General features: G+C 38.8%; 1 protein-coding gene across 3 annotated transcripts in view; it reads right to left on the bottom strand.

Moving 5' to 3' along the window:
• Nucleotides 1–24,555, bottom strand: part of ZNF800 (zinc finger protein 800) — a 39,676-nt gene extending 15,121 nt beyond the window's left edge. Inside the window, exons 1-6 of one of the 3 annotated variants that reach the window (XM_085569103.1) lie at nt 24,423–24,555; nt 23,995–24,102; nt 21,664–21,759; nt 18,270–18,413; nt 14,198–15,965; nt 11,132–12,822 (exon numbers count right to left, since the gene is read on the bottom strand). In XM_085569103.1, the coding sequence (XP_085425229.1) occupies nt 12,822; nt 14,198–15,965; nt 18,270–18,413; nt 21,664–21,759; nt 23,995–24,055 (2,070 nt within the window). In that variant the 5' untranslated portion in view covers nt 24,056–24,102; nt 24,423–24,555 and the 3' untranslated portion in view covers nt 11,132–12,821. Of the gene's footprint in view, nt 1–11,131; nt 15,966–18,269; nt 18,414–21,663; nt 21,760–23,994; nt 24,103–24,422 lie in introns of those variants that run through there. The other 2 variants (XM_085569102.1, XM_021555224.4) reach the window with 2 other exon arrangements.
• Between the last annotated feature and the right edge of the window lie 2,774 nt (nt 24,556–27,329).

Below are 27,329 nucleotides of genomic sequence, written 5' to 3'. Positions count from 1 at the left end.
TTGCAAAGGAAAAAATACTGTGGACAAAAGAAGGAAATAATGTCTGGGAAAAAGAAAACAGAATGCACCCCAACAGGGACAAGCTGAAGTTCTCATAAGAGCAAATGAACCACTCAAATACAGAAGACAGCCAATTACAAATCAGACGTGTAGAAAAGGACCTCAAATGATATAAAAGAGAAGGTGAACAGAAGTCAACATCAAGCTATAACAGGTTTCTTAAGGTACCAACAGAATTATGCATGAGCCAGAATACAGAATAGAAAATCTGTAAGAGCCCTCTGCTCTGCAAGGCACAGCTGCGCATCAATACTGCCTTGTTCTCACAATACAAAAATAAATAAGTAAAAATTCAAGTGGGCCAACAGAAAGGAATGCATAGGAGAGTTGCAAGAAGAGTTCCAGGAAACATGAGCCTGGAGGAAACATTGAGCAGTGAGTTTTTGAATCCAAACAAACTTAGGACCTAAACATGACATGCTAATAGCCTTCAAGCACATACAACACTGCTGCAAGATTGAACAGTTAATTTTCTACATTCATCCAGAAGGAAAAAAGTAACAGGCTTAGATTCTAACAGCAAGGTTTCCACCTCAAGCCAAGAGAATTTTCTGTTGACAAGAATAATGAAATGTAAGAATGAACTGCCTGAAGAAGAGGGCAGACAAACCTTCCTTGAAAAAATCTTGACTTGAAAAAGTCAACTGACCTTGTCTCATAATAAAGACATACTCCACATCTTCCTTGCTCCCCCATTATTCTCAGCTTGCCTAAACACTGTCAGAATAAGAGTCAACATCCTGCATCCTTAAAAGCAATCTCTTCATCATGACCAGCTGGCCTTTTTCACAGATTAAATAACTATGTCTTGCTGTGTTCCTGTTTCTCACCTTCCCCAGATCAGCATGCAGGCTGTCCTCCCCTCTCCAGTACCCTGTGCACATGCCTGGGCCATCTCTGCTTTCCCTGAGCAACACTCTAGAGAGGACACAAAGGCCTTTATGGATGATTAATAGCTACCTTTCAAGGCTTAATGATTTGGCTAAGAAACTACATCTTATAGATCAGTCAGCTAATCTAGACCTTGGCAGTTCTCTTCTGCTCTTTCCAAGAGCTAGACTGAATATTCAGCTCAATATCTCTCCTGCTTTCAAGTCATTTTTCTCCATTATCAACCACCTCTTCAGACAACTATTCCCAAGTTACACCACTTTACACAACACATCATCTCCATTACATTACCAATGGGTAAGCAGAGAAACCTTAAACCTTAATCAAAACAAACAGTCACTAAATACTCAGAAACAATTCAGGAATTAGTCGTATTTTACAGTTCTGTGTGTTCTGTTTTCCAGTTTTCAGCTCTGCAATGATGAGATTGCATTTTATCTAAGGAAGAACACACCATTTTACTACACATTAGGTAACGTATACAATTCCAAACGGCAGAAGTTCTTTCCTTCTGTTGCTGGAAAAAAGATGAATAATAATGTTAAAATTAGTTACAGCCAGTATGCGGTAGATGGACTGTTGCCATATGGTGGTTATGTAAATTAAGTGACAAAATAAGGATCTAGCATTTATAAGCAACTATTGCACACTTCAAAAACCCAGCCTGCCTGTGAAATACCTACGGGCTCCCACTTAAGGGAAAAGATGACATCAAAAGCTTGGATTTTTTTCTGAGACTCTGAACAATTATTTCAAGGAAAACATAAGCTTCTTATTTGCCTAACATATAAATAATATAAAGCCCAATAACCACTCCTGTGCATTGCACAAAGTAGTCTTGTTGTCCAATTTAACATCTATTTTCATTTGGTAAAATTATGTCCCGATTCCACGTCACTCTGTTGCCTGTCTGGAAAGGTGCCTGACTGTACTTCATGGATGACTTAAATGCCCAAACTTAGGACAAAGACAATTTCTCTAAAAGCTGTCAAAGCCACCCACTTTTGCTGACTAAACAGGGAATTTAGGACCGTCTTTAGGAGTCTTGATACTCTATGTGCTTGCCATTGAAACATAAAATGGGGGGACAGCTGGGCAAGATACATCCTAAGCATCATAGCTCAGTCAACTTTAAATATGTTCAAGAGGCAGCATTTCAGACTCTATGTGTAGCAGCTATCATGGAGAAAAGTGATAATTTAAAGTATATAATTTTTTTCTTATTTCAGCAGGCAGGGCCACTAGGTATCAAACATATAATTGGATCAGAAATCACAAAACAGTTTCTTCTAAAGCTGGGTCACTATTTTAAAAAAACTAGTTCTCATTTCTCAGGTTATAATGAAAACATAGCTCCTGCTATGAAAAATAGAAGTTGAAATTAATTATGGTATATAACAGCTTCGTGAATTCTTGACATAAAGCACAGATTAAATTTTAGACTCCTACTGTCCCACCACAAAAAAACATTAGTCTTTTCTCTCTAACCATATGCACAGAGGCTAATTAACACAAAATCCTTTTTCCTAACTGAAAAAGGAGTCTTCAGGCTTTATTAGAAAAACAGGAAAGCAATTAACTAAAGATTAAAGGAGCTCCATCTGCATGAAGCATGATAGAAATTGCCAAAAGGAGCAGGAGACAGGTAACAGAGGATATAACAAAAGGGAGGTGGGGGTAGAAAGAGAGAATGAGCAACAGAAGGTTAATATTAAAATCACAACTGGAGATCTTTCTCAGTAACCTGTTGGAAGTCATCCAGAGGGGATAACTGTAATATAGGCACATATATTTTTGCTTAGGCAAAAGTCTATGGACTCTGTTCAGGTTAGATTATCTGATCATAATGGTCCTTTCCACCCTCATAAATCTGAATTACACATGTTTGAAGACAAAAGTGAATACTAAGCAAAAAATCAAGGAAAGGTTTAAATCTAAGTTGAACTAAAACCCTTACATTATTATCACCATAGCAAAAGGCCTATGTAAAAGGCACTAAGTTTATTCTTGACATCTCTAGCCAAGTATTTGTCCCTCTATCAGTCTTCACAGGAAGTGCTGTCTCATAGGAAGTAGCTGCTTGGCATCTTTCTGAAAAAAGACTATATGACAACTCTGCCAAAAGTATCACCCTCTTTGACTCTCCTATCTTAGGGTAACTCTGGGTTGGTAACATATGAGCTCCTCATACAGATTTCTAGCACTGGAACTTTATTTAAAAGCCATAAAAATCACACAGTTCTGACTGAGTGTATCTAACAAGCTATATTCCAACACAATCTGATGGAGGTGGAAGCCTCAATTTATTCATACAACCAGGCCTTTTGCCCTATGGCAAATTCTAATAGATCTTAACTGGCTTAGTTCTGTCCACACAAAAGTTGGCATGTATCTGAAGTCTTCCCTTGCAGCAGTTACTACAGGATCAGGAAGGGTCAAAAAGGGAGGTATGAACCCATTAGAAGGTCAGTAAGTCTCGGGGTCCCGCGTTCCTTCGACATGTACTGCTGGATTTGTCAAAGGTCCTGTCATGAGCACTGACATTACATTACATATTAGATCTACTTAAAAGTGCATTGTGGCAGAAAGATGCAAATGTGAACCACACCACAAGCATGTCATACAGCTCCTACAACACCTTGGATGGATTCACTGCCTGTAGCTCCATGACAGACCACAACCAAAACCAGGTGCTGCTGTGCACCTCACCATGGCTCACATGCTCTCAGTGACCAGAGGGAACGCTGACAACACAGAGCTTCTCAGGGGTCATCAAAACCTAAGAGTTCCTTAAGGATAGTGACTCATCTAGTGGATCAGCTGGCAATGAAAACATGACAGTCAATTTGGCAGGTGCAGCATCCTGTTAGCTCATCTCCGCTGCAGACAAAAATAGTCTGCATGTTGGATGAACAGCTTTCTCCCTAATTCTATCTGGCCATCACTGATACTACAATATCACCAGAATATCACAACAATAGCCCTAAAAGAAGAGCCTAGTCTCATATAAAATCTCTTTTCTCTTCAGACAAAACAGAATTTAATGGGATAGTGTCATCTTTGTAAAAAATTTCAAGGAATCACATCTATAAGATAGTATACTCAACTTCTGTTTTCAGCTAAAACAGAAAGATATGCAAATCCCACATGAACAGAAAGGACTGAAATCTCATGGTGGTACTGGTAGCATGTCACTCACCTTAAGAATACATTAACTTCAGTAAGAAAACAAAATAAATTAATCTATCATTGATGCAATTCAAACACCCTCCTATGCTGTCAGATGTCTGTTAGAGACATCTGGTTGTTAGGTGTATGCTGCAATCACAACAGCTGTACAGGGACAAAACAGGGATGGATATGAGGATTCAATGAGCCTCCATCTAGAATTCTTCAGAGCCTGGAGCATACTCTTTAAGGAGCTGAAGCTTGAGCTACTTGCACACCTCCAAGCTTATAATGAGCAGTAGATATAACCTGGTTGAAAGGGGCTGTATGCAAGCAGAGATAAACAAAAGGCCAAAAGAGGAAAGGCACTCCTGGGAATAGCAAATAACACATCTTTTCCTTTTCTCAGAAAAGGTCACTGTGTGAAGAAAGCTGGCTAAGATATTGCATTAGTTGCAGGCAGAGAAGAGCTGGGGTACAGCAGGAACACCCCAGGAAGCAGCACAGGAGACCCAAAGTGATCATGACACCAGTGAGCTGGGCAGCCTCCTCACTGACTCAATGCACTCTCACAGTAACCATGCAGTGTTATGTTCTGGTGTATAATTTAGGCATTCAAGACTTCTGGATGTTCAGAATTGCAGATATAACCACTGCAGAGAGCTCATTTGTAGCAAGTTCATCATTTAACTTAAACGTTAAAATGTGCATGTTGTGAATCCAATAAATCTGACACAAAGGGCTACTTGCTTGCACATATAAATGGGTCCACAGGCAACAGATTGGCACCTACACATTAAATCACATATGTCCTGAAGAGGTCTGATTTGACTGTCTACAACCAGAATAATCAAGCTCACTGCAGATGCTTTATTTAGTACACATACACATTTCTTTACAAGCAGAATTAGAAGCTGTGAAAAAGAGGGGCTCTGATGTGGCATGACTGGCTTTAGCCATCATTCAAAACACAGAACAGTCACTATACTGTCTACTGACCGGCAGATGCTTCATTATAGCAACCAACATAGTATTGTATTCCCTGCAGTCACTGCTCAGAATATGAGATACTGAGATATTTTCCACTTTGAAGAAAAAAAACCAAACAAACATGTAACAGTAACAACAACCACCTCAAGACAAAATTACACACCAAAACCACACAAATGCTCATTTGGAAAACATACTAACTGCTTTTCAATTAATACTATTCTCTTTCTTTTGGCTGTGTTAACTTGAAATTAGGTGGTCATCTATAGCAAAAGTATAAAAGAGATGGTATCTATCTGGAGACATGACCCATGTTTCTCCTTTCCAAACAATAAGTCTGGGAACAGAATTGGATTTGAGGTCTGCGAACATGTTAATAAATGCTAAATGACGTAACAGCGCAGAAATTTCTATTTACCATATGCCTTCCACCATTCCCAAGACAAAGTTTCTGCATTTTAAAAGATGGAGGTAATCTTGTGTTCAGCATTTCATTTCTTAAATATATAGATAAGTTAAATGAAGCTTAGAGGAGGTGAAAGACATTAGAAAAATACAAATCCTCTCTTGATACTCAGCAAGGGACTAAATAACAAAAAAGGAGTTTAAGTGCTATTGATCTGCACAGGTTGTGCATCTAATTTTGAGAGAGCACCTTGGTAGATGACACCTAACCCCTCTATCATCATCCCCAGCTCTTCCGCAGCCTCGGGGACAAAGAGCGAGTGCAATCAAGCAAACCGTTAAGTCTTCATCCTTACAAACATCATTCAAGAATCTCAAACGCCACGACCTACGACCGGCTCTCAGCTGCCGGTGACACTCCGCTGTGAGGGGCCACGGCCGCGCCCCGCTGCAGCTGCGCCCCCGCGCCGCCTGCCTGCGGCCGGGCCGCGCTCCCTGCCGCCCCCTGGCGGCGCCGGCCGGCCGCGCACCCCGGGGCGCATCGCAAAGGCCGTGCCTGGAAACAGCCGAAATCCCGGCTTCGCATTCCGTTCCGAAAGCCAGAGCAGCGCAGCTCAGGGTGACTGCCCACCGCGCCCCTTCCATCCCAGAAAAGGACCAAGGTGTGCTCCAGGCGTTGTTGGGCTTCCTTGGCACTGATTCCCCATCGATATTCAGGCTCCTTTCCTCAAAAGCCAGCGCAAACCTGTAAAACCTTATTCCTCGCCAACCCTGAGCTGCTCCCACAGGAAGATTTTCTTTCTGCTCCTCTGCTTGCATTCACCACTCCAAAAATGAGATTACTTCCAGGCTCAGGGTCTTCTGACTCCCCTTCCAAAATCTCCCTGGTCCAGGGAAGAGGGTGTGGCATTATGGCAGTGTACACTTACAGCCTAATAACTATAGCCCTACTGCCTCTCCTGTCCACACACAAAACACTTGCCCAAAGCCTTTCACTCGTTATACGAAGGCAAAGACAATAATTGTTTTGTAAGGCAGTGAATGCTGTAGAATTACCCTGTCCCTCTCACATGCACCTAGTATAAGGCAGTTCAAAACAAAAGCACCAGCCTCAAGTGCTTTCATCAGCCTTGCTATAGTTACCTTGTCACTCTTATTAATTTTATTTATTGATTCATTATTTTTTGCTCCAAAGTTAGAAAGTGTAGCTACACAGGCAGCAAGCCCCTTCGGAGCAGAGAAACCAGGATCTGGTAATGATTTGAATTACATGTTACCTTCAACTTCTCCAAACAACAGTTTAGTAACTAAGGAGAAGACAATCCAAGAGCACCAAACTGCAAAGGAAGAAGAAAAAAAAAAAAAAAAAAAAACCACAAGAGGAAAAATAAACACTTCACTTCTAATTCAGGCACACAGAAATAGTGAGAAAATAGAGCTGGACAGGGCCTTGAAGTTCTTGAGCTATTTATCACGTGCCTAGTGCAGGGAGAGAAATATTACTTCTGCCAGTTGTTTCTCTAATCTATTTTTAAAGGCATAAATATATGAGGGTCCACATTGTTCCTGCCTGGATCTCTTCTTGTCTTTTCTAAAATCACTCTCTAGAAGACTCCATAACCAAAATCTCAATGACCAAATCAGTGGTGTTTTGATCACCTCATCCTCAATAAAAAAAAAATCACAAAAACACTGACCCAACACTAAGTGCCAAGTGTTTTTAAAGCAGCTTTCAAGACAGAAACAAATAATTCTGCTTCAAACATTAGGGGTTTAAAGAAGCTAACATGATAAGCATATAGATAATTCAGGATAATTCAACCACAGCCAAACAGTAAAATACAAAAAAAAAATTGAACTGGGAACTACACAGGTGAGTAATGGACCTTCCACAAGGGAAGAGATTTTTTATGAAAGAATAATTGTCTTGTAGCTGTGCTAATGTAGCTATCAAAGTGACATAGTTTTATCCTTTCCTTCTTTAACAGAATCTTATTAACATATTAAGCCTTACCCCTCCAAAACTGTTTTAAAATATATTAGGAATTCTACTACTTTTGGATTATATTGCCCTGTGTTATCCTGGTGTAGGCAAAGAATCTAGTAAAGTGAGAAAATTAGCTCTAAGATACAAAAGCATTTTTTTCTGCTTTTCAGGATACAGGAGTATCTTAGTCTGTTACCAGTCTTGTTTTGAAGCCAAGAATGGTAATATTTTGCTGGCCATTTCCAATCATTGTGGGTCAGTCCATAGCTGTGGAGGCACTTAGTTTCAACGGCATCCTCCACACTTCTCAGTACGTTTCTCCAAGACAAAATTTCTTTCTGAAAGTCAAAGTCAAAACACAACCGAGTACCTGACTCTGCATTGCTGTGATCAGTTACTTGCCTTAACGTTTACAGGGAGAAAACAAGGAAAGCAAAACATCCTACCACTGCACCCAGATAAGGTAATTGTAAACTGAAAGACAACTTGCTGAAAATAACTCTTCCAAGTGGAATATCTCCAGTATCACCTTAAAAAGCAGAAAAGCAAATTGTGAAGTTAAAATCATGAAATAATGATAATTAAGCAGTAACTCAGAATAGCAAATGCCAGATGAAGTACAATTTATGAGGTGTTTGCATGTTGTTATACTGCAAAAGCAATGACCTGTACAAACTGAACTGATTCCAGCCCGAGCTTCAGGACATTACTGACACTTAAAACAGTTCCTTCAATCTCTTCAGTGTCAAACACCATTTTATAATGCCTAATTTGTTCAAATATGCAAGTGATCCGTGAGGAAGAAAATGGCAATATTTATGTAAAGAGATTTAATAAAAGAGACCAGAGTCACAATCTGTTCAGTTCTGAGGAGGTCAACAAAGTCACACACCTTGTTTTCCTTGCTTATACTAATAGGGACAAGTACTCTGAAACAGCACAGACACCCGATCCTAAGCCTTGTCAAACCAGGCACCACCTAATGCACTAACAGTTTGACACCATGCAGAGAAATGTCTCACTGAATTAGGAAAGCCATTACCACTTTTATACCTGAGACAAATTATTGATCTCCTTATCTGTCAATATAATGAATGTGCTTTTGATAGAAAATGCAGCTTTACACACTTAAAGGACGATGCATCTATCTTAGACTTGTTCATTCTTAGGTAGTTATTTCTTCAAAGAGAGAGTAGCAGTTGAAATTTAGATGTATGCTGTGAAGGCAGCTGATTACAATTTACACATCCAATTCAGTCTAAGATCCACCCAATCTGCCTTGCACAAGACAGTAACTTCAAAAAATCCCTTTGTTTCTTGCAGAAAGTCACAAGCTGAGAACTGTAAAACCACAACATCCTGGAGAAGAAAACATCTGAGCAACAGAGTGAAAAAAACTAAGTGCATGTACACATAAGATCTGCTTCAAACACCAGACTGCACTTTTTAGTCTGCTCTGCCACCAAGCCCACTCAGCTCTTTCCAGTGACATCAACAGCTGTGGAAGATCATCAAAGCAGACTGTTTTGCCCCTAATAATGGAGCTGACTCTCAGGCTCAAAGCATGTAAGTAATGTGAAAGAGCAAATCCAGCTCAGCCAAGAGCTGAACCAGCTAGCACTGGAAAGGCTTGTGCTGAGAACACAGACCAGGTACATTCAGGTTGCCTTAGACTGAAATGGCATCAAAACAAAAAATATATCAGTATTATCAGAGGCTGTGGATTATTGACACAGAGAACCTCAATCTATCTATAACTGAGGCAAGATCACCATAAAATCTACTTCTGAAGAGTAATATTAGAGCAAGATGAAAAAGCACATTCTCCTCACCCATCCAGACTTTGAAACAACTACGGCAGTACTATTCCTAGCAATGCAGTGAAACAATATAGTTTCATCTGTTTTGCAGAAAAATGTATTTGGTCCATGTGCTATAAATGGCTCAGGTGATCTTCATTTCCCAATAAATCTTCTGAAGTCAACGATATTGGTTCCTAATTTGAGACATTATTTCAAGCATACAACATTTCTATTAAGATTACCAGTATCTTGATAATACCCAAAGGGATGAATGAACCCAAACCAACTTTCCAAATTACATTGCACCTTGTGTCTATGAAATCACTACTTTAAGACTGTAACTGATGGATACTGTAAAGCAAGCAACTTAAAAAAGGGAACTAAAGCTTCCCCTCTGATGTCCTTTTCAAGATGAGCAGAGACCCTTTATACCCAGCCAGCAGTCCTTCTTGCAAGTCTCCTCATTAGTACAAACACCACAGCTTCTCCATTAATAAAATCATCAAGGGCCCGTTCTTCTCCAAACAACACACTGCTCTACCTGTGGTTAACCAGCTCTTGTATTTCACTATTCAGCAAAAGGGAATTATGCAAAATACCTACAAACAGTTCTTTCAGCCACCACTCAAAACTGACCTCATTTTCCAAGTACTTCAAGCACCTGAGCAGTTACACAAATCCTTCACACAGATTTAAGTTCATCCCAAGAGAATCCAATCAAACACAAATGGTGGTAATGGCCATCAACTATCTAAGCTAGATTTCTTTATTCTCCTAAAAAACTGAGGAAACCAAGCACTACAAGGGCTTCAAGCCTAACATTTTAGACATTTTAGACAGAAATCTAATATTTCAGATAGAAAAGGGTTGTAAAACATAAGACTAGAAATCACTAAAAATTAAGACAAAAAAAAAAAAACCCAGGAAGACCATCAACCCTAGCTGAGACAAAGAAAAGATGATTCTGACATATGCCAGCATATTAGACTTTAGCAAGCCTGATGCCACCATATCGGTGCAATTCCCTTGTTGGTAAATGAGAGTTCATGTCTCTGAAAGCTAGTCCCTCCAGCCTTAGCATTAGAAGACATGCATCACTTAATATTAAAAAAATAATAAAAAAAGACAAATTTGGATACAAAATATTTAGATAATCCCAAGTCTTCTGTAAATTATCTCATCGCACATTCATTCTAAATAAAAATCTCTTTCAACAAGACTCAACATTAATTCTGAAGGTCCACCAAAGAGGCCCAAACCAATGTGCCCCACAAATGATGCAAGACTGCATCTTAATTAAAGACTCATATCTAGTGTGCTGGTGAGCAGAAAACATACCTTTGATATAGGAGTAACTTCCTCTTCACATATTTCAAGATGTAGATAACAAACTTACCCAGAACAGACAGCAGAAACCACAAGGATAAATTGAGAAATGAACAGTTATTCTATCCCTATGCTTGCATTTTAATTTCCCAATCTTTATCTGCAGGCACTCAGGAACATGACTTAAAATACACTTACATTAAGAGCCTAATGTCTTCTTTTATAAAACAATAAACAATGGTTATGGCCATTCCTTTTTATATCCAACCATGCAGCCATCAATATTATTTCAAATGGAAAACTAGGTGATCCTATTTTCTTGTAAAAAAAAACCTCAATATAGCCTACCTTCTTCAGTATTTTGCTCTAAAAGAGTAACAACAACGAGAGCTCCTCAGTTAAGGAAGAGGTTCCTTTAAAAGAAGCAAAAGGCCAATATGAGGAGTGTTTGCCAAAAATACAGCAAGAGTTGACCACCAGCATAAAGTGTTCACTCCACAAGTGCCAAATTTTTAATAAAAAAACCCCATTTATTACAACAGAATATTACAAAGAACTAGCTTCAATGATCAACAAATAAAACTTTACAAAATGCAAACAATGTAATTTCCGACTGTGGAGTCACATATATCCCAAGTTTACAAACACAACATCTTTTTGTTTATGCCCACTTAAAAATCATTTCCAGTCTGCTTTATTTTCCATCAAATACAGTACATTTATCCAAACAAAAGCATGTACATTCAACATAGAACATTTTCAGCAAAACTACAATCTTAGTTCCCATTCACAGTATTTTTAGTGCAATGCACTAACAGGGCCAAATAGTTCTCTATCCATAAAAGCATTTTTACTCCTGATCTTGTGATCAACATTTAGATATATTTTATACAAAAAAAGTATATATGAACACAAGGTACCTCCCTAAGTAAGGGAGTGAACCGATATAAAAAACATGGTATTTTTTCTGATGTACAATACCTTTCAAATTGTAGCAATTTGACACAAATCACTAAACAAAATATTTTCTAAAAGGTAAAAAATAAAAATAAAAAACAACAAAAAACCCCAAACAACAAAAAGAAACCCCTGAAACAAAACCCACGATTGCATGAAACCTGCCAAGAACTTCATAATGGTAGGCATGCAACTGTTTTACTACAATCTTGATTAAAAGGTTTAAAAAAAGGGTATCTAAACATTTTCCAATTACACAAAGTCAAGTGTTACCCATAGTGGTCATTTACAATTTTGAGAGAAAATATATTTTGAGTTTCTCCCAAACTATCCTCCCTTTTTATTAATATTTAATGAAATAAGCTATCATTATAAGTGGTTGTGCACAGATTGTCTATAATACATCAGCAAATATTCACTACCTTCATATTAACATTAGTGTGTTGATCTTTCAAAAATAAACTGCAAAAATAAACTGCAACTATCATTAAAGTGCTTGTGTATAATTTTTTTAAAAAATTAAAGAATAGAGGAATGTGGATATTCTTGTAAACTTTCTAGATGTTTACAAACTTTTCCTATCAACCACATATGGAAACAAAATGGAGGTCTCTGAAGCAACTTCAGCACAGTGAAATTCAGAATGTCCTTGAACTGGGAAATTAGTCAACATGAACAAACTGAATTTATGGCAAATACTAAAAATTAGTAGAATTCAGCCAATAAACACTACATTTCTTGCTCTTATACATTCATTTGTAATAAATTTAAAACAATATATAATACAACATTTACCAAAGTAGGGTATCACATCAAAGTTTGAGCTGTCCATCAATTAGCACTGTCAGGGAGGACCAGTATGCATGATGAGTTTCCTGAAGATTTCCTAAATGAGGAAAATCCACCTTCTTCCAAAGCTGCTGCTCTTTAATTTGTCTCTTGTATACTCTTTTTCAATTTCAGAGGTTTGTTCAATACTGGGTCAAACTACAACTACATAGAGATAACTGCTAATTTAAAAGCATGTGCATTTCACTTCAACTACTTCAGTGTTTTGGGAAGTGGTACTGTCCTACAAGCAGTCAGAATGATTATTAGTATAGTAAGAAAAAAAACAGCTTATGAAAATATTCTCTCCTTATAGTACCATTATCAAGAATTAGCAGTTCCACCAACAAACTAAAGTCTTTTTCATTCAAATGAACTTCAAACTTTCCGAACATCACTTGAACCTATCTGAAGAGAAATGGGAATAAATTAATACTTTGAGTTTACCCATATAATTCTGTTTTAAACTACACAACATAAATAATTTATAAGGTTAAATTCTTAATTCTTATTCAAAATGCAGAAGTCACTCCCCCTCTAGAATTCAGCATATTCAGGGTTCAACTCAGTTCATTTTTGAAGTTCTGCCTAATTTGGTCAGAATTTATTAGAAAGTCATGAAAGCACCACATCACAATTTAATATAACTAGGTGGTTATTCACTGTGAAAACTGAACTCTAATCAAATCACCTCCCAGAAAATAGCGTTTCAGAGCTGAAACATAGAACAAGGCACATGTACTTTGTTTTCTTTTTACCAAATATGCTAGAAAGATGATTCAGAATAAGGATGTTAAAAACTCCTAAAATTGTCACTACAATCTCTCTTCATCATATTTTTGTACAATCCCCAACCTTCAGCCATCAGTTGGTCAGTTTGAAATACAAAGTGACTGCACACAAATATTTTCTTTTTTAAAAGATCCTCTAAAATTAGGCCATGGCAAGGCCTATAGAAAACTGAGTAGCTCCAAATACAACCCCTCCAAGTGTAAAAAATTCCAAGAGCACCACATAAGCCGAAGTTTAGAAAATCCTAGGGCAGATTTCAATACATATCAAGGCTTAAAGCAAAGACTTTGATAAGATTTAAACAATTTAAAATACTAAATGACCACAAGTGTCCAAACCTGGGCTTATATAAATAACCACTAAAGAATAGAATTCTAAATTTGATGGTTTCAAAGGTATTTGCAGACACCTAACCCATAATGATTTTAAATCAAAGCAATTAAGCAACCCAATTATATTAAAAAACCTGTTCTATGCACTTTTGTTGACAGTATGTTGGTAATACACATTAAAATAAAAATTTAAATTCACAAATGCTAATTCCAGTAAGTTCACAGAGATTTTTTCTATTATCAGCTTTTACTTTAGTACTTTTAGTACTTCAAGTGGTCACAGCAAAGTTAATTAAATGAGTTAAGTTATTCAATCCAAACAAAATTGTTACTTTTTAAAAATTACTATTTTTAAAATGTACTTATATTAGCCTTTTTACAACAGATGCCTTACGACAGTTTAAAGAGTTGACTTAGTACAGCTTAATCTAAATTCCATCTTTCTACAATGACAAATTTAGTTTTAACTCTTTTCCAAAATGCTAAAAAAAAGAAACAAATTTGACATCAACTTTTGCATTTAAGCCACTAAACCATAAAATCTATAGGAAAATATGTTTTAAGTAATAAATCAACAACAGCAAAGAAATGCAGTAGTATTGTTGTTTGGGTTTTTTTAATTAAAAAAAAAGAACAAAACACTTTTTCTTTTTCCTCACCAGACAACAGCTTTAGATCTTGTACTTCTGCCTTTGGTTTTACTTTCTTCAGGTGAATGAGATACATTTGCTTTGTGGGTTTTCTTGTGATGTTCTAGAAAAGCTTTTCTGGCAAATGCTTTCCCACATTTATTGCATCGGTGCAGAGAGAAGTTTTTTGTTACTTTTACTTCAATGCCAACATCAGCTCCTTCATACTTTTTATTGGGAGAATTAGAGGTGACGTCCTGTTTTGAACCAATATGTTTTGTTTCATCCTTCTGAGAACCTCTTTTTGTCACCTTATTTAGAACAAGATCAATTGGCTTCTTTATTGCTCTTATTTCTAAACTTGCTGTTATTTTCCCGAGGTAGCGTGGCGACTTTTTATGAACCACAGTTATGTGTCTGATCACATCACGCTTGCGACGCGTTTCGTAAGAGCAGAGTGGACACCTGTAGTATTTAACATAAATATTATTTCCATCTGTGTGTAATTCAATGTGTTTTGTTAAATTCTGTTTAGACGTAAATTGGCGCTTACAGAGTTTACAGTAAAGCTGCTTGAAATCAAAGCCAGCTGAAAGTTTTGGCTTCCTGGTTTTTTGCTGGCCACCTGCAGCAGATGCATTGGTTGATTTAGGGGTTGATTTAGTGGTTGATTTGCAGGTTGATTTAGTGCTTGATTTAGTGGTTGATTTTGTGGTTGATTTAGGGTTTTCAGGGTCCTGTTTAACCTTATTTTTCTGTGCTGACGGTGTGTTCTTTTTTTCATTTGAATGATTTGTTCCCTTTAATTCATTCTGTGGAGAAAGCACAATAGAAGGGGGTGAAGGTTCTACAGAAGCTGCTGGTTCAACTTTGATTTCTGTGCCATTGGTAGTACTGTTGGGTCCTTTCTCTCTTTTAGAGTTCTTTCCAGAAAGAATTATCTTGTGAACAATTTGCATATGCCTTTTCAGCATTATCTGTGAACTATATTTTCTCTTGCACAGGAGGCATTTGCATGCACTTAAATTGTATTCAGCCTTTGAAGACGACTTTTGTTTTCTGGTCTTAAAAGTTTTTTTAGCAGAAACTGTATCCAAGAACAAAGGTTGCCCAGGCTTTGTAGCTATATCAGGAGTAATGGAATCCCTTCTTAATCCTCTATGAACTTCATCAAAATGCCTCCTTACATTGGCTTTTGTGGCAAATGATTTATAACACACAGGACAACTTCTACCTAATGTGACAAGAACATTCTTATTTCGTCCTTTTGCAGAGCACTGGTTTGGTTTCTTTTTTGTTTCTATATACTTCTTTAGTTCTTCCATCTTTTTTTTGTGTACTTTTCGAATGTGCCGGCGTACACTGCGTCTTGAATGAAATTCCTTCCTACAGAGGCAACAAATCAGCTGGTGGCCATAATCAGAATTATCCAGAGAGTCGGAGTCAGGATTTACCACAGCTGGCTGCTCTTCAGGAGTAGATATCACCTTGTTGGTAACAGGATCAGCAGGAGGTAATTCTACAGTATCCCCAGCTGGGACTGGGGCTGGAGCTGAAACAGTCTTGGGTTGCTCAGTGCTGGGTTCCTGGATCTGTACCGGAGCTTGATCAGGGGTATGGCTACTTTCTGTGTTCTCAGCTGGGCAATCAGTCCTTGACACATATTGAAACACAGCATTTTGATTAGTTTCTATAGGTTCTAATGTAATGATATATTCTTGCTTATCTACCCTTGGATAGATTGCTTCAAGAAGGTCATTTATGGCTTGACTCTGCTTATCTTTTGTATCTGGGAGGTCTGTGAAAAGAGGAAATGGCATTTTTTAATGATTTGGTAATTTCCAATTATTTCAATTTCAAAGTAGCTTTTAACCACTGTGTGAATTCAGTTTACAAAATTCCACAAATCCTCTTTTGTACTCTCTGAACACTCAAAGGCTTTGAGAAATCATTGCAAGTTGCCTTTTTATTAAAAGCCAGCATCGGAAATAACTCTCCTGGCATGCTAATGTGAAAGCCACCTGAACTAAAAATTTGTATGACTGGAATTAGGCTGGTCTTTAAAAAAAACTATATCAATTGCAAGAATAACATCATTCGACTGAGCTTGTTTTGCAGGTGTGCAACTAAGCCTGAAGTATCATTAAAAACCGATTTTCCTACCATGGGATACAGGCACTCTCAATAAAGGAACCTAATTCTGGAAATAAGCTCTTCTCTGTAAATTCTGAACAATCCTTACCAAAGAATGAAACAGCTGTGTAACCTGAGGTAGATATAAGTAGATAATATTTATAGGTCTCAGTAATATTCTCTTTTTAAAAATGCCAAATTAGTTCAGTGCTCTAGTTCCCAGTGTGACACTCAAAGCATCTGCAATGGCAAAACTAGGAAGCTGGGGTCCTACAGCACAGAAGGTGCTGAGATGACATAGCTCAAATTATTGTGGATAATTTTAAAGAAGTGAGTCTTGGTAATAGCTAATTAAAAACCCACAGTCAGAGTTATTGCTTCCACACCCAGCAATATATGGAAAGTGTTAGTATAAAAAATAGGCTGTTTTGTTGCTCCAACCCCACTTTTAACACTGAATTTTTAACAGCTTTTACCATCAGTTTCAAATGAGCCTAGCTACATAGCTTTTACCACAAGTAAAAAGTCCTTCCTATTTTATAGATCTTTTAAGACTACTTCATGATTATATTGAGTGTATGGATTTTTCACAATGGTTTGCTGAACTTTTATTCCTGCCTCTTGTTCACCATCTTTTATTTCTTGAAAAAACTCCCACTTAGCTCAATAACTACACTCAATTTTATATAATGCACAAGTATATATACAGTTATATTCAGAGTGTGTAGTATTATTCCTTTTATTTGCACCTCTCATAGTGAACAGTGGAAGTTATCTTATTTGTATGTTACTTGCACATTATTTCATATTAATATCTGGAAGTTAATCAGAAAGTTAAATGAAGGCTAGAATGCCAGGAGCTCAACATTAAGTCTTTCCTCAAGGCAATCTTACTTTGCTTTGAAACTATTACATCTAAGGTCACATGCACTTGTAACTTTGCTTTGAAACTACGAGTCACCCCTTCTCACACAGAAGCTCTGTGACTCTAACTGGCCAAGCAATCTCATTTAAGGAAGGTGACAGTACGAGCCTTTTCACCTTCTCCTTTCAGCTGACACCATGTGCGAAAAGAAACATCAAAATGTATCTCTGTTTATTCCTAATTTTTGTAGTACTGAGGCAGGAAGGCATTACTCAGGAAAGAAAAATCCTCACTGCACCTATATTGATCTAGAGAAGAGCTCAAGATAATTAGCTTTACAAACATTTTTGAATTCTGACATTTCCAGATTAATCAATTTTACTCAGATTAACAAAAAGTCATCACTGGAATGAGACTGTAATAATTTTTTCTTTCCATAAAAATATAGTCCTTACCTTTTTCCTCATAATTTAAGTAACTTCTTTAATAATAAAGCTTATTTTCCACAACAACAATGTATGGCTAGGCATGATCACATCGGATATGTTAAAGCAGCATACAGTTAAGTGAAACAGGGGCAAAGAGACAGCATTATACAAGCACAGATCCCTAAATAAAAGGGTAAACTTTTAGTCTGTATTTCATACTGACTAAAACCAAAAGACTGCATCCATGACACACACACTGTATTCTCTCAGTACAAGAGAATATTAAGGATATTGACCTAGGTCACTTCACAGGAGTGGAATCACCCTGTCAGAGCCACTGTCTTCTGTGAGATTAGCTTCCCAGTCCTTTGACACGCTTTTGATATCTTTCTCAGTAATGGACAGATGGGAAAGAAAAAGGGTAAGGCTAGGTGTATAAACTAGCTATCTAATTATGATATTGGCATGGCTCTTGGTTGTTAATTCATATAAAGTCATTGCTGTAGCTCCTTCAATAACATAAAAGTGATCTACATACCTTACTACAGAAATTTAGATCCACCTCGTTTTTTTGCATTTTGTTTCAGGTATGTTTGTGTAAACAGTAATGAAAGATAAATTTTTCAACTTCACATAGCTTTATTAAACATTTAAACAAGACATTAATAAGACTTACTATCATCCATCTGAAGACTTGGAGGACAATAAAACTTTTTATGAGTAATTAAATTTGGTAATCCTCTGAAGAGACTCCGGCACAATTTACACTCAAAAATGGTGTCCACATCTCTTAACAAGATATGTTTAAGTTGTTTCGTTCCTGTAATAAAATAAATATTACACTTATGGAAGGCTTTCTGTTCATCTCTTAATTCACATCATCCCATGAAAGTGGAAACATTTTAGACCATGAATAATTATAATAGCATTTATCTTTTGTTAGTGCTACTTAATTTGTAATGGAAGTTTATGACACATGCTCCAAATTTCACTATGAAGACAGGAATGAAAAAAAAAACCCTCAAGGATTACACACATTACAGTTTACAGAGAAGGTGCAATTATTTACAATAAAAACTAACATCTAACATTAGGAAAGCGTTCTTACTACAGTATTTGGTTGTTGCAATACAATTGCCCAATAGGAAAGAATAAGCACATAGAGCATTCAAAGAAGCCTGTAGTATTTTTTCTTTAGGGTTACCCTACAGTGCTAAGAAAACAAGACACATACAGCTATTTCACATAGAAATGGCACCTGGTAAGGCAAAAAACTAAAGCATTAAATAGACCAAAGAGAATCACTAACACGTCAAGAAAGGTTACTACACTTAGATATCTAACCCAAGTCTGAGATGATGACACTTAGGTGAGATAGTAGAAATGTAGGCAAATTTTCAGCCTGAAGAAAGGAAAATACATACAACTTAAATCTGAAATATCTCTATTAAAACATAGAGAGTGTGATAAAATGTCAGCTTCCCAGACTATTATGTATTGTATACAAAGATAATTAGATCTAGCATTGTTGAAATGTTCCAGCTCCTGTCATTTTTTCTACTCTTCAAACTTAGTCCTTCATTTTTCATCTCATGAAAATTATGACTGTAAAACCTAAAATTAGCAAAAGATTACTAAATTATGCTTACCCACTCCAAATTAGAAAGGAGCACTAATTAACAAAATTCAGCTATTTTACCTATCTTGATTTTTTTTTTTTAGAATTTAATTATTCAAAACTAATCAAACAAGGAAAAACATAATGAAGCTGGGCCACCAATAAATAATATAAACACCTATGGAACAGCAGCAGAAAGACATTCTTCAAGCTGAACTACAAGGTCAAGTGTTCTGTCATCTCATCACACTTCTCCTAAGAATTCCTTTCAAATGCCTTTCTCAGAGTCAAACTGCAGAACTATTGTCTAAATTACAATCTTTCAAATATTAAAAATTTCACAATCGGCTATAGTTCTTCAATACAAATGGGCCTTACCAAGAACACTTATTTCTTGGTGCAATAAGAATACTACAAAGCTTTCTAAATCTGAATTTCAGCAAAGCACAGTGTCTTCTTCAACATTCCTTAAAAATGGTATCCAAACTCAACCATCCGAGGCTACCACAGTTTCTGTCCCTTCCTACGCTTTCCCAAGCCATATCCACTGCTCTGTCTTTGAGTGACACTAATTTCACCCTCATTTGACCTGCATTTTTACAAACAGACTACTGAACTGTATCTACTAGTATATATACTACTATATTTAGTAGTAACAACAAATAAAAATTGTACAGAATTCCCCACAAAAGCAAGTTGTTTACTCTGATCTCACCAACATTTGAATTTCTGCATATAAACAAAATCTAGCTGAACAAAACTGAAAATGCTCCATGTAGATAAAATTCTATGCAGTTCATGCATGCCCTAGCTACAAGTCTCATTCTCAAAAAAAAAAAATCGAATTCTCCATTACTACCCAGTCAAAGGACATACACGTTCTTCTTTCTCTCCCCTATTATATTGGTATTCAGTCTCCTGGTCAGGACTGAAAAGTTTTTTTTTTCAAGGACTTAAGAATTACTGGATGAGATTAAAGGATTTATGACATATTGGAAATTATTCTATATGACATGGTAGTCATTCTGACTGCAAATCATCCTTATGCATCTGTGAAACCTTTCACAGGTGGGAGTAAAGAAAAATAATTGGTCCTTTTGAAATAAACTACAGATATTCAGGAACTTCTCAAAACAGCAAAAAAATTTAAGTTACTGAACTCTTTTCTATTTTGTAGTTACATCTAATTGCATATTGAGATGGCAATGCAGGTAATACCTTGTCGAATTCTGTTAATATTTGTAAATGTTGATGCTAGAATAACATCACAGTCACAATAAATTGGTAGAGAACACCAGTCATAAATATCTCTATCAGAAATTCCAAAATTTGTGACTTTTGCAAGCATTTATTTTTTAGAAAAAAAACCCTCCAATTTACTTTTTATTCTTAATGCTTTGAATGACAGGAGCTTTTGATAAATCTATTTAAACAGTTATGTACAATACTCTGTCTTAAATTTCTATTCCTTCACACAAGAATCAAATACTCTCTTTCCATAATGAAATGCTGCTTCTTCAAAAGCAGCCAGTAAAATCCTTGTCTAAGTCCTCTTGCCTTCTGTCCAACCTCCCTGATGCAGGTGACTGATGATATCAAAGTAAGCTATCCATTTAACATCTGCCAGTGAGGACAATGTGCAAGTAGCTCAGAGACAAGCCTGCAACTAGTTTGTGCTATTACCAGTAGCAGATTAATGGAATAATCTGCTTCAAGCAAAAGTCTGTCACGCATCTCTGAGGCCTCAAGCAAGCTAAAAAAGGTTACTAATGAATAATCACACATCCTGTTTTTGTATTAAGTTACTGAACAACTTAAATACTGTACCCATTTACAAGACTCAGACCAGATATGCATCTCATTGCACAGCAGCAGTGTTTTAATACACAATGCATTTCATATAGTTAAAAGATCTACAGGAAAAAATCTAGATACACATAGATAGTAGCACTAAAGACCAAGAGTTGTGAAAGTAAAATGTTTGGTTTGCCACATCAGAAGTGTAGAAACAGCTTGAAAACACTGAAGGTTTGAATCTTCCCTGGCATGCCTCCTCAAATGCTTAGCTGTTCATTGCTACGTATTGCAACTCACAAACTCAATCAAGGAACAGCTTAAAAGTAATATGATGAAGCAATTTAAGATGTTCAAGATTAATTTTTTTCTTCACCTCAGGAGTTTTATGATAAACTCATTGATCATAGCAGCAGAAATGACACAAAGCAGAACAACAAACTTAAAAATTAAGGTTTTTGAAGGATAACTATACAGCAAGATCTGTATCTTCATTACTTTCTATGAAAACCCTTATGAAAAGGAATACCTAATTCCAAAAATGTACAAATATTTTGTAGATATGCATAGTCAGGTGCTGGTTATTTTAATACACTGAATAAACATAACTCTTTTAATAAGGTAATGAACTTCTTAAGGGTAAGGCATGGTTTCCTACCTGATCGAAAACACTCAATGATTTGCTGAATACCAGATTTTGATGTTTGCAGAGGCTGCTGCAATAACGGAGGATCACCAGGTTCCAACAGATGCACTGAAATACATGAAAGGATAATTAAGACATTAGAAAACACTCAGTTAATTTTTGTAATTTAAGAATCGCCCATACATACAGTAAACTAGCTAAAAAGAACAGCCAGGACTACTAAAAAGTAGTCTTACTCTAAAATTTTCAGTTATATTGAATTAAAAAACAGTCAACACTGAACTTTCCAGCTATGATACCTTCTGGCAGTTTGCTGTCATTTTGATCACTTTTTTGTCTGTATTCAAAGCTACATGTAAAAAACACAGAAATATTTAAATATATAAAACCAAATTAACTCACTAGAAATGTCCATCAATTTATTCCCCAGAACAATCTACTTGATTCCCATTGTTAAAACTAAATGACATGTACAAAAGAGCATTACCAAATACTGATTACCAGCATTAGCAAATACTTCACAGCACATTACCTGACTTCAATGTCACCAGTATGCACCTAAACACTGAAGCCAAATTTAAGCAGCAATGATCAGAAAGAAAGCACAAGCAAAGCTACATAGCATATACCAAAAAACCTTTTGTGTAACCACAAAAGCTACATTCAGGAAACTGTTCAGGCTCAAATAAACTGCTGAGGGAATACTTTATTTCTGATGTTTCTTTCCATATCATATTCTTTGTAAAAGCTATCAAAACTAAAGCATATGTTAATCAGAGTTTTTATCAATTCCAATATGCAGTATTTATGCACATCAAAATTAATAGCACTCCACTGCTGTATATAGATATGGCAATTAAGCTTTGCCCAGAGGGAACCCAAATTTACAGGAATAAGAATACTTCTTGAAGCATGCACTTGCAAAATCTTTAGTTAGGTCTTCTTTTATATTTCTTATTGACTAAACAGCCAGCCTCACACTTCATAAACTGGCTCCCACCTTAACCATTTGGTTTGATTTTAATCCCATTGTAAGGTTTTCATTTCTAAATGTAGCACTGAGATCTCTAATAAATTTATTTTTAATAAAGGCCAGTTGAGACATAGTATAAAACTATTTAGAGATAATAAGTGCAAAAAGGCTAAACAAATTTTGACAGGAATGTTGAGCTAAAAGGTTATAAATAAATTCTAGCTGAAAAAAACATCAAAAGACAAAGCATTGTAGAAAAGGACAACAGAATGAACATTCCACCCGACTATCCAGGTTCCATAATATACCATTATAAATACAAACACATAACAACCATGACAAATCAGCTAATCATCTGGGGATCTCTAACACAGTGGCATATTGTATTCTACTAGCCTAATCCCTACACTTCCAAATAAAACATTTTGGCTTGTATACAGTCTCTAATATGCATGTACAACACCAACTGACATCAACAGGAGTAACACAGGTGAAGCAGACCTAACACATCACTGTTAATTTGTCAGGCAAGAAAAATACTTTTGTTTTTTTCAAGCATTAGAACAACTCAAAACCATTTCATCGTCAACATAAAGCAATGTTTCTGCTAACTGAACAATATCTATTCTCAAATTACATTTCACTCAAAGTCACTGTGCTCACATTTTCATCTGTTAATTCCCCAAACTGATGCCTTTCTTCTCAAAACAGAAGTGAAAGCATCCAAATAAACTCCACAAGAAGGCCAAAAGAAATAATATAGCATTTTAAAATACTAATAAGCAGAATAATTTCAGAAGTATCTAACAGGTTGGCCGAATCTTCAGAATATTCATAATAGTTTCTACTGATCACATCTTTCACATCATTCAGGCATGGAACATAAAGAGTAGTTCTAGGATTTAGTGGGGTTTTTCTCCTCTGAGACTAAGATTTTTAAATTTCATCACAGTTCACCAGAGGAGAGACAGTAAAAATATAAACAACAAATGCAAATGATTGCAAGAAACACCATTTTACAAAAAAAAAAAAACAAAAACAACAAAACTTAAAAACACAGCACTTTTTGGAAACAAAATGATCAGTTGCTTTATACAAGTTCTTGCCTTCCTCTGCTCACTGCACACAATGCCCATGAGGTGGCCTGAGGATTATCCCACATACTGGAACTAAAATAGTCTCTTCCTGAAATAATTTTAAGGTGAAAGTTCAAGGATACTAAAAAAAAACCCATTTCCAAACAAAATTCAGAAACTTTTTATACCTAGAGCTGACACTAATGATACACATTTGCAATCCGATCAACGGTTCCTGCAAGCTTTAAATGAAGGAGACATGCAAAAGAGCCGAAGCATCACACACCACTATACCTGGGTCACAGCATCCATGGTGATGGTGGTCGGTCTGACAACACTTGTCCCTTAGAGGCATTTTCCGTGCACACGACCTACTTCCCTTCTACATCCAGCAGCTCGGTTCTGCCAAAATAAGCAAACTGGCAATCACCGCCCAAGCACAAGCGGCTCAGGAGCGCGCCAGCCCCGCGCACCCACTTCCACGGCAGCACGGCCGCGCAGGCCGGTGGCAGCGGCGCCCCGGCGCAGGAGAAAGTTCCCATTGTTTTCCGCAGGTCTCAGACGCCCTCTGCAAGGGCACAGCACGGCCCCGCTCCCGCCCCGCCGCCGCCTGCGCCCCGGCCGGCGGGAGAGCCCCGGGCCGCCGCCCTCCCCACCGAGCGCGGCCCGGCCGCACCGCCCCGCGCCCCGTCCGTGGCGGCGCCGCCGCGTTCCGGCCGTACCTCTCAGCCTCGCCCCGCAGCCCCGCCGATGGGACGGCGCCCCTGGGTCCCGCGGGAAGCCGCGCTGCCGGCGGGCCGGGCGCTCCGCGGCGCCGCCGCAGCCGGAGCGGGGCGCGCCCGCCACGCGCGGCCGGGCGGGAGGCGCGCGCGGCCGCAGGTGACAGCGGGCGCCGACGCCGGGACGGGGCGGGCGCGGCGGGCGGGCACCGCGGGCCGGCCCTACCTGGAGAGGACGGGCGGGCTCCCCCTCCCCGAATTAAACTTTATTCGCCCCTGTCCCGCCAGAGCGGCGGCCGCTGACCCCGGAGCCGGATGGGCACGGGGGCAGGAAGTGACTGCGGTCCTGGCGGCGAGCGCCCGCCCAGTACGCAGGCGCCGCACCGCCGCTCCCCGGCCGGGCCGCACAGGTGCCGGGCGGCGGCCGGGCCGGGCCGGGGCGGCGCGGCCCGCGCGGCTGTGGCGGCACACGGCGGCGGCCCCGGGCGCGCTGAGGCGCAGCGCCTGCCACGGGAGCCAGCCGCCGGGCGGAGCCGCGGCGGGAACCGGCGCCGTCTTTGTCCCGCGGGGAGAAAGGCCCGCGCTGACCGCCGCGCACGCCCGTGATGCGCAGCGCTGCCCTCGGACCGGCGCCCGGACGCACATGGGAGCAGCCAGCATCCCTGGAGCTGGCATTTCTGCCCTTTCAGCCTGGTCTGCGCCATTACAGTGTAAAAAAAGTATGAACCAAACCACCAGTTGTTCTAGTAGACCTACCGAGATTTATGTTCTGAACACTTGGAGGAAAAACTCGTGTTCTGAAAGGGAACGGTGTGATGTGTACGCTAAATGCCGGCCACAGGACGTCGGTGCAGTGGAGTGAGTGGCAGGGCAGCCCGTGTCTCCAGGCACATTTCCACAGGGTCCTGTTTAGTCCTGTGCTGTCTTAGTGCCCTTCTGTAGACACCTCGGGTTCTCGAATAGGTGACACTTGGCTTTTGCCAAAGGAAACGGTACGATTAAGTCTTCATATACTTAAGGAACAACTTCTGCCACTGAAGAAAAATCTGTAAGGTAATGTGAGGAATAAACACATCATCACAGGAAAAAAGGCTTAGTGATGGTACTAACACAAAAACAATCTGTGAAGCTTTAGCTTGTAATAGCATCTCTTAATGGAGATAGGACTGATGGTTTGAGACAAAGTTCCAAGTCACTTTACAGTCTGTGTGATAGTAACATGTCTCACACTTTCTCAAATGAGACATGGAGAGACCTTACCATCTGTGGCCATCAACTAGTACCCAATAATGTCTTCTTTTAAAGTATAGACATTAATTTAATTAATAAGTCTTTTTCCCAAGCAAAATGAGACCAAATTCAAGCTCCATCAGTTGCATTTGTATTTTGGTTAATAAACTGGAAACCTCTTTAGTGTCAGAGAACAGTTCCAACAGCTGAGTGCCAAATAGTATCTTAACCCTGAAGTACAGCAAAAGTCCATTGTCCTTTGTGTCAGACAACCAAACACAGGTCGTTGTGTATTCTCATCTTGAGTTTAGCTACATCCTGAGCTCGGCTCTATGTGTTTTAGACACACAGTGGAAGAGGTATAATCTTTGCCAGCCATGCAGCTGTGTTCAGCCATGTAGAGAGCACTTGGATAGAACTCATGGGTAACAAAGTGCAATAAACACAGCTGTGTGCCCTAGTTCTGCACAACAGCCTACTGACTGTTGTACTTGTCCAAAAAGTATTGAACTTGGAGAATTAATATTCCCCACCTCCCAGGAGATGTGGGAATCACGGTAAATGATTTTACATTCTCACTGATAACACTACGCTACGAGTACTGAAATAGTAGGGTTAGATCAGGAAACTTTGCATCTGGGACATTTACTAGGAACACTGGTAGCCTTGTCACCAATATAATTTTACTCAGTGGTCAAAAAGTAAGAAAGGAAAAATCAACTGGCAAATCATAAACCAGCAGTGGAAATTTAGAATCTTTTGGCTATATTAGGGTTTCTGTGTTTAGCCACTCTCAACAGAACTTTTTTCCTCCTTCTAATCCAATGAAAGTTTCTCTTTTTGCAACCTATGGCCTACATTTTGCTTGCATGGCAAGATTTTGGTATTGAGTGGCTTGCCTGAGAAGCTTCTGGAAGCTTCCCTCATGCTAATGCCAGCCAGCTCCAAGATGGACCCACCACTGGTCAAGGCTGAGTTAGCCATTGATAGTAGTAAAGCCTCTGTGATAACATGCTCAAGAAAAAAAGTTACTGCACAGAAGTAACTGTGACCAGAGAAGGGAGGAGTGAGAATATGCGAGAGAAACAGCCCTGCAGACAGCAAAGTCAGTGATGAAAGATGGGGAGGGAGGAGGTGCTCCAGGCACTGGGGCTGGGATTCCCCTTCACCCGTGGTGCAGGCCATGGGAGGCAGCTGTGCCCCTGCAGCCCATGGAGGGCCATGGGGGAGCAGAGATCCCTGGAACACCCTACACCAGAGCAGGTGGATGTCCAAAGGCGGCTGTGACCCTGTGAGAAGCTCATCGTGGAGCAGGTTCCTGGCAGAACCCGTGGCCTATGGAGAAAGGAGCCCACCATAGAGCAGGTTTGCTGGCAGGACTTGTGATCCCATGGGGACCCATGCTGGAACAGTTTGTTCCTGAAGGATTTCCCCTCTGTTGAAAAAAAGGACCCAGGCTGAAGCAATTCCTGAAAAGTTGCAGCCTGTGGGAAGGACTCCTCTCCCTGAGAAGGAAGCAGCAGCAGAAATAATGTAATTAACTGACCATAACAGTAACCACCTGTCCCTGTGCACCACTGCTGGGGAGGAGGTAGAGATTTGGGAATAAAGTTAATCCCTGGAAAGAGGGTGAAGTGGGGAAAATGTGTTTTTAAAATTCATTTTACTTCTGATTATCCT

Source organism: Lonchura striata, chromosome 1A (genome assembly GCF_050655825.1).
Source record: "Lonchura striata isolate lonStrDom1 chromosome 1A, ASM5065582v1, whole genome shotgun sequence".
Classification (NCBI taxonomy): domain Eukaryota; kingdom Metazoa; phylum Chordata; class Aves; order Passeriformes; family Estrildidae; genus Lonchura; species Lonchura striata.
Note: the sequence above shows the minus strand (reverse complement) of the source record. Positions and strands in the feature narration are given on the sequence as shown.